Source organism: Elephas maximus, chromosome 1 (assembly GCF_024166365.1).
Source record: "Elephas maximus indicus isolate mEleMax1 chromosome 1, mEleMax1 primary haplotype, whole genome shotgun sequence".
Classification (NCBI taxonomy): Eukaryota; Metazoa; Chordata; class Mammalia; order Proboscidea; family Elephantidae; genus Elephas; species Elephas maximus.
The window spans coordinates 223,640,274-223,647,702 of record NC_064819.1 but is presented as its reverse complement, the minus strand read 5'-3'; the positions used below and the strand labels follow the sequence as shown (position 1 = coordinate 223,647,702).

General features: G+C 44.0%; 1 protein-coding gene across 7 annotated transcripts in view; it reads right to left on the bottom strand.

Moving 5' to 3' along the window:
• Positions 1 to 3,423: 3,423 nt before the first annotated feature.
• Positions 3,424 to 7,429, bottom strand: part of ESR1 (estrogen receptor 1) — a 529,996-nt gene continuing 525,990 nt past the window's right edge. For all 7 annotated transcript variants that reach the window (XM_049903778.1, XM_049903786.1, XM_049903821.1 and 4 more), the window contains one exon: positions 3,424 to 5,325. In XM_049903778.1, the coding sequence (XP_049759735.1) occupies positions 5,091 to 5,325 (235 nt within the window). In that variant the 3' untranslated portion in view covers positions 3,424 to 5,090. The remainder of the gene's footprint in view (positions 5,326 to 7,429) is intronic.

Sequence of the window (7,429 nt, the reverse complement as noted above, 5' to 3'; positions counted from 1 at the left end):
CGATTCCAACTCATAGCGACCCTATAGGACAGAGTAGAACTGCCCCAGAATTTTCAAGGAGTGGCTGGTGGATTCGAACTGCTGACCTTTTGGTTAGCAGATGTAACTCTTAACTACTATGCCACTAGGATTTCCTAAATAACCCTCAGGAGAACCCAAACCCCACTTTAAGAAATACCAATCATGCTTATAGTAAAAGACTACTCCAAGGTCTGGCATTCGTGAGGTTTTTGAGTTTGGAAAAGTTTCTAAATTGTGTTAGGCTTCAGTTTCCTCATCTGTAAAATAAGGATACTACAGCACTGGTTTTTTTTTTTTTAATACCATATTTTTACACAAATAATGTGCCCCTTCTATGTTTGTTTGTCGTCTGTGCCCTCCCCTCACGAGGTACTTGAAATTTCCCCAAGGGCTTAAGAACATATAACATTGGAGAAGGTGATCTTCAGCCAATGCTTGTGTTGACTCAACAGCCTCCAGTTGGGCTTTCCAACTCTGACCCAAGTCTAATGGATGTATCAGAAAATTCCACGGATTGCTATTACTTGCACTGAAAAGCTCTCGGGCACTTGAAACAAGACATGACCCATGTAGATAGCTTTACTCCCTGGTAGGTGTTACGATCACCATTTATTGATGAGGCAACAGAGGCTGTAAAAAATTGTCAGTGATCATAAAATGAGTTGGTGGTGGAGCCAAGAATGGAGGCCAAGTCCGCCCGGCCCCAATATCCACACGCTGTCCACTAGCTGTCTACTGGAGGGAGTATTATGGAGGCAGGTGAAAGGGGCCCTGGCCTCCAGCCTTGGCTCCAGGATGTTCTACAGACACACTTGATAACTTTGGTTTGAGGTGGTCAGTGGTGCGCCATTAATGAGAAGTGAAACTCACAAAAACCAAACCTCTTGTCTTCAGTTTACTTCTTTATTTGAACATCAAATAGGTTGAGAAAATTGCTTACAGGTGCTTGAGCAACCCACTGGATTCTTGTACTTTTTTTGTAAGGTGCAAAAGAGGTTTACAAGTGTGTTTCATTAAACAAAGCAAAGCTGCAACAGAAACGGAATCACGGCAATAATAGTAGGCGTCAGCAGAAGGGCACGTTAATCCATCAAACACAATTTGGCGTTGCGGCCTTTTCCCATAAAACAAGAGCTCTACACTGAAGAATATGTAGTGCACGAAAGGCATTGCTTATAAGCTGTGAGAGAACATACACTGGCATAATGTCACTTATTAATTCAAGTCTCTATGTAATTAACGACCTCTCTGTGAATGCAAAGGGGTCCGTGTCTCAGGCACCTGCTTATGGGACTGTATGTTGTTTCCGGGGTGCACAGCTCTGTACAAACACACTTAGGATGGTTTTGGAACACAGCAACATTTACACATTTAAAAAATTCAGGCACGTTTGGATGCAAAAAAAAAAAAGAATAGAATTTTTTTCCTTAAATCTCTCAAAGACAGTGCAAAATTGAAGTGCCATAATAGAGGCAGCAATTACTTAGAAAACAATTTTAAATGACTTCAAAAGAGGCCGCACTTTAATTCAAATGGAAAGGAAATGCAGTTAGAAAAAGCATAATCACACTAATGAATAGATGGATATTTGGGACCATAGCTGAATTCATTTGCCCCAGCAGAGAGTAAGTTTTCAGGGAGTTAATGTAGGAAGGATGCAGTGAAATCCGGATCAACTTCCCGAGACTTTCACCAAAGAAATCATGGTTGCCTTATAAGCTACTGTATTTACTACTGACCATTCGAAATGATTAGTTCCCCCCAAGCAGATTTGCTGGTGAATATTTTTATTAGACATTACTGCAGTCCTGGTGATCGTTCCCCGTATCCACTGTCCACCTTGGAGTTGGAAAGGATGAACAGGAAGGGATTTAGAATCAGTTTCCTTTAGGGGTGCTTAAAACCAATGGCCTCAGTCAATGACCATTTCAACGTGAAGACACCTTAGTGTGATCAAAAGTAAATTATCAGTAAGTCCCTTATTTGTTCAAAAGGGCTTGGGGTGTGGCATGGTAAAACATACTTGCAAGGGTATTAGGGAAATCTAATTAGAGACTGCACTTCCTTGGGGTCTGGATTTTACATCCTACATAGGGTCTTCTCTTTGGATGACCTAGCTTCTCTTTTTGCTGCATGATAGCATTACAAAGTCATTACAGCAAGCGTAGAGCTAGGCAACAGTTAAAATAAACACAGACCATAGAGCTATTCCTTGAACTGTACTGCTGGTGGCATTCTTTCTTCCCTAGAACCCAAGGCACCATTTTAGAAAAGGCTGTTAATTAGAGCTAGTTATTTGTGGCTTACGGCACAGAAGTGGAATACTGAGCCCTGCTGCATACATCAGGCGTCAGTATTGATCTGTCTTAAAATACTTTCAATAGTCTTATTACTATATTTCACATTCTCCAAGTCCCTGAACCTACTTTCCCACCCTACTCCCACCCCCTAGGTGGATCAATCATGTCTTTCGAAACTTACATTGCCTCGGAGTGGGGAAAACCCACAAGCAATAGTCCTCCAGTGTATGCCCTCTACCCAATAGTAACATCAGCTGAACATATCAGCTGTCCATTAGTGGCACTTCACATAAGAATAAGAAGAGAATTCTAAAATGATTTGAGACCTCTGGGCTAACATTCCAGCCGCTTGATAACCTCTGCCCATTTCAAATGTAGTAGTATCTTAACATGAATACAAACACATTAAATGAAGAATTACATTGGTAAAACCCTCCACTGTATGACTGTTTGGATTTAGCTGGTATTACATCACCTATAGTCCTAAAGTTTTTTTTTTGTTGTTTTTATTTTTTTTTTAAAAGAAAACCTAAGTATAAACATTAAAAAGAACCCACTGACCCTTTGGCTATTCTCCAAAAATATTACTACTGATATTTTGGTAAAAGCGAAATTAGCTGCCCTGAATAATTTTCCTTTTCAGGCATAATCTCTGCTATAGAAGATTGTCTATCATTCGATATCCAACAATAGGCATCTGGATTAGTGCTATTTTGTCTACTGTGGATATAAAAGTTGATATGAAATGTGATCTTCATTTAAATGAACAATCACCAGGCCTTAGGCATCAATGACTGCATACATGACAAGGTAGCTTGAAAAGTATATAAAAGAAGTAAATATCTCATTTGTTTGTTGGTGTTGCATCTTAACCTACTCAAATTAAATCCAGAACAGAATTACTACATTCAATTGTCTGATAAACAAGCAATGCAACTTCAAAAAACTATATATTATAACTATATAAGGAAGGTGCTTCTCGAACAAGACAACAAAAGAATTATGTTCTAAACATACTCTTAATGCAGATACATAAAATTGCCCCCCAAATGTAGGTGCACAGATATGAAACCCCCCCGCCTCCTTTTTTTAATTGCCCGCCCAGTTTCTCGGTTCTTTGGTGCTCACTTATTGAGCGATCGGAATTGAATGAGATCCACTTTTTTTTTGGAACAGGGATCCCTGGAGAAGCCCTAGCAGCTCATCTGGATTGTTGGGTTTGGATTATAGACAATGAGGTCATGGAGAAACCACACTTTGTTTTTAGCTGAGAAAAGACAATGAGCCCCAGTTTGCTCTAGAGAAGCAAAGGCCCGGAGAAGGGGCCCTGTGGCTGGGGCAAGCCTTTCTTTTTTAGCCCATAAGTCAAACGATCCCTGAGGCTCCCTGCTGGTCTCATTGCCTGGGCCTATGACATTAAGGACATGAACTCGGGGTGGGTAGGGGGGTATTTTCTTCCCAGGGCCAAACCCCGATTTTAAGCTCCAACACCCAAGGGCATGTGAGGAGGGAGCGCTCCTGACCCTGCCTCATCCACTGTCCCCCCTTACCCCTCAGCGTGCCACGGGCATGCAGGAATGTAGCCGTCTACTGCTGCTCTTTCCGACCAGGGCCAGTTCAGCAATGAAGCAGAAGCAAACACCTTGGAGATGCCAGAGCCACTCCCAGTGCACATGTGAGCTCTGCTCACAAGGCGGCCTGAGCCTCACAGTTTCACCCAGTTTCTACCCTGATTTCATTCTCGTTCCTTAGTACTTTCACTAGTCAGCCCAGTGCCCCAGTATTAAAGCCTCACCTGGGTGCCCGCTCATTTAAACTGCCCTTGGTTGCAGGCAGGGGCGCTGTATGTGACTAATTCCTTTCTAAGTCACCGGTCCACCCTGACAAGCCAAGCAGAGCACCCTCTGCTGGTAACTGTGAGACAACACCAGTACAGATCCTGAAGCCAATTCTACTGCGCGTCCTGGGGGGAGAAGACTTTCTTTAAAAAAAGAAAAATTTATCCCCGATATAGGGCGACGGGTATATGTGGAGGTGACCTAACTGGGATCAACTTGCTGTTTTCCACAGAGCCATGGGAAGCAAGAATTAACCAGAGCCCATAGCCTGTGCTTCGTGCTCTCAAAAGCCAATGGGAGAGTGTTCAGCAAGGCTGAAGGTGTGTTGTATTAAGTTGACATAGTTGGACAATTAGGGCATCTTACATCCCTGTGTGCATCTTGTATTCCTATAGGGGAAATGAACAATCACTGAGTATTCTGCTACAGCCATGCAAAAGGGCACAAGCTTCAAGGTATTACTTTAATAAAATGATACGTTACTATAGGAACACAAGAGGATGAAACTTTGACCTCGCTTTCTCCAAGTCAGCAAAAAAAGAGCTGCTTTAAATTCTTTCCTGTGCGTAGGCTTCGAACCATTAAAAAGTGCTTCACAGAGGTGAAAGGTCCACCTCTCCAGGCCTGAGTCTCAACAAGTAGCTTAAATGCACAAAGTCATCTGAGCCCCAGCTTTTAGACTGAGTCTTAGTAATCGAGCAAAGGGGTCAGGAGGCTGTTACCAAGTCTTTAGCCCCGGAATCCCTTTGGCTGTTCCCAATGGAAGCTGTGCCACTAAGAACCGAACAAGCAATGAATGGCCACTCGTCAGAGAAAACTACTGTGCTGGAGGCATGCCAGAGTGGAAGGAGAGACAGAATTCCGCTGAAGTGATGCGTGAAGTGGGAGAAGGCTGCAGGGATTCTCAGAACCTTGGGGGACCTGGGCGTTCTCACAGAGTGGTGGGCAAACTTTCTGCCTCCCCAGTGATGTAATAGGGTTGCATGGAATGCGATGAAGTGGAACCCATGGTAGCCAGCTGGTTCTGGTTGGTCTCCTCCATGGGGGCGCCCCCACGGTTGGTCGGGGCATGCAGCCGGTGAGCATCCAGCATCTCCAACAGCAGGTCGTACAGAGGCACCACGTTCTTGCACTTCATGCTGTAGAGATGCTCCATGCCTTTGTTACTGTGGGTTGGAAGACAAGAGAGTACCACTTTAGGATGGCCGAAGCTCCTAGGAAGTGGAAATTAGAAAAATCTGACGCTTTTGTGCAATTTCTCTTCTTATTTAAAGAGCCATTTTAAGACTGCTTCCCAGGAGGATAAACAGTCCCCAGGGATCCCATGGCTTCCAGCCTAGGACTTATCTCAGATGATGCAAACCATTTGCACTTGACTATTAACCTGAAGGTTGGCAGTTGGAACCCACCCAGAGGTCCTGCAGAAGAAAAGCCTGGCGATCTGTTTATGTTAAGATTACATCCAAGAAAACCCTTTGGTGCAGTTCTACTCTGTAGCACATGGGGTCACCGTGAGTCCAAATCAATTTGATGGTCCTGGGTTTGTCTTTTCTTATGTTTACAAGGGCAGTCTCACACTTGAAAGCACATGCTCTCTCTAGCCAGCTTCCAAGTATCTGCTGTACAGGTAAATTCCCTTCCACTCTCTCAAATGAGAGCCTAATTTGCTCTACCACCATTGCATCTTAAAAGAGAACAGAAGAGACACACAGTCAAGTAGGAATGAGTGTTTTAAATGTTTAAGTCCATCCGAACCACACCCTTGCTTGAAATCCTCCAGTGGCTAAATTTCTCTCCAGGCTCTGTTGTTGTGTGCTGTTGAATTGATTCTGACTGATAGCAAACCTATAGGATAGAACAAATTGTCCCGTGGGGTTTCCTAGGCTGTAATCTTTATGGGAGCAAGTTGCCAGGTCTCTCACCTGTTGCGCGGAGCAGGTGTTGGTTCAAACAACCAACTACTTCACCATTGTACCACCAGGGCTCCTCTCTCCAGGCTCTACAAGGTCCAAATGACCGCACGTCTCTCACCTCTCAGACCTCGTCCCACCTCTCGCCCCTAACTCACTCTCTTTAGCCACAGTGGATTTTGTGCTGTCCCTGGCAAAAACGAGGCTCCTCCCAGATTTGGGGTTTTTGTATTTACTGTTCCTTCTGCCTGGAGGGCAATTCCTCCTAGATCTTCAATGCCACCTCCTCTGAAAGGCCTTCCTGCTACCCCAGAATGACAGCAGCCTCGAGCCCCTGCAGCTGCAGCCCCTCTTTGACATTATTCTGTTCTCCTGACAGCACTTAGCACAACCTGAAACTCTCCCACATATCTACGTATCTACCTCTCTATTTATTCATTAATTTATGTTTGTTCCCTTCCCCTCCCCCCCCCGCCCCACACACACACCAAAACACACAATGCAAGCTAAGGCCAGAAGGGGCGGGGATTTCCCCATCCTGCTCTCAACTGTGGGAGTCCCTGGTGGAGCAAAGGTTAAGGACCACTAACAGAAAGGAGGTCTGATCCACCTAGAGGCACCCTGGAAGAAAGACCTGGTGATATACTTCTAAATAAAAATTCAGCCATTGAAAACCCTTTGGAGCAGAATTCTGCTATGACGCACATGGAGTCACCAGGAGTCGGAATCAACTTGATGGCAACTGGTTTACAGGGTCCTCTACTGTAGGCTTAGGACAGCCACCAAAACTTCATAAATGTGCTGAGAAACTGTGGGACGTATGGGCCCAGGTAAAGGCAGGTAGATGGCATTTCTCCTCTGACTACTCTCCTCCTCTGTCCTCCTCCACCAACTTTGACTCTACTCTGTCCCCACCGTATCACCAGGAAAAAAAAAAGAAAAGAACTAATCTCTAGCTTGAAATTCTTCCAAAAGAAAGATGTGTCATGAGCAGGCAGGGCCAAAAGAATGTCCTAGAAAATACGTGTATTTTTAGTAGGGGAAAAGTCAGCACAAGTTGGAGATGTGCTATTAAAACGCAGTATCAAAGCTATTCAGGCCCTACAACACAACCTAAATTACATTTCTAAGCAGTATTTTTGGCTTCTGTTTGTATTTAAAATGCTGTTAACATTAAACATCCTCTGGATCTGCTACTGTTGTCCTAGTACAAACTAATGAATCATATTTACAGTCAGACAAAATCTGGAGTCAGATTTGCTGAATAACAACATATGGCTGGAGCAAGGCTTAACCAAATAGAGTTCTGTGATTTAGATGGGCTGTAATAAGGCACCAAAACGTTATTGTGTGTGTGTGT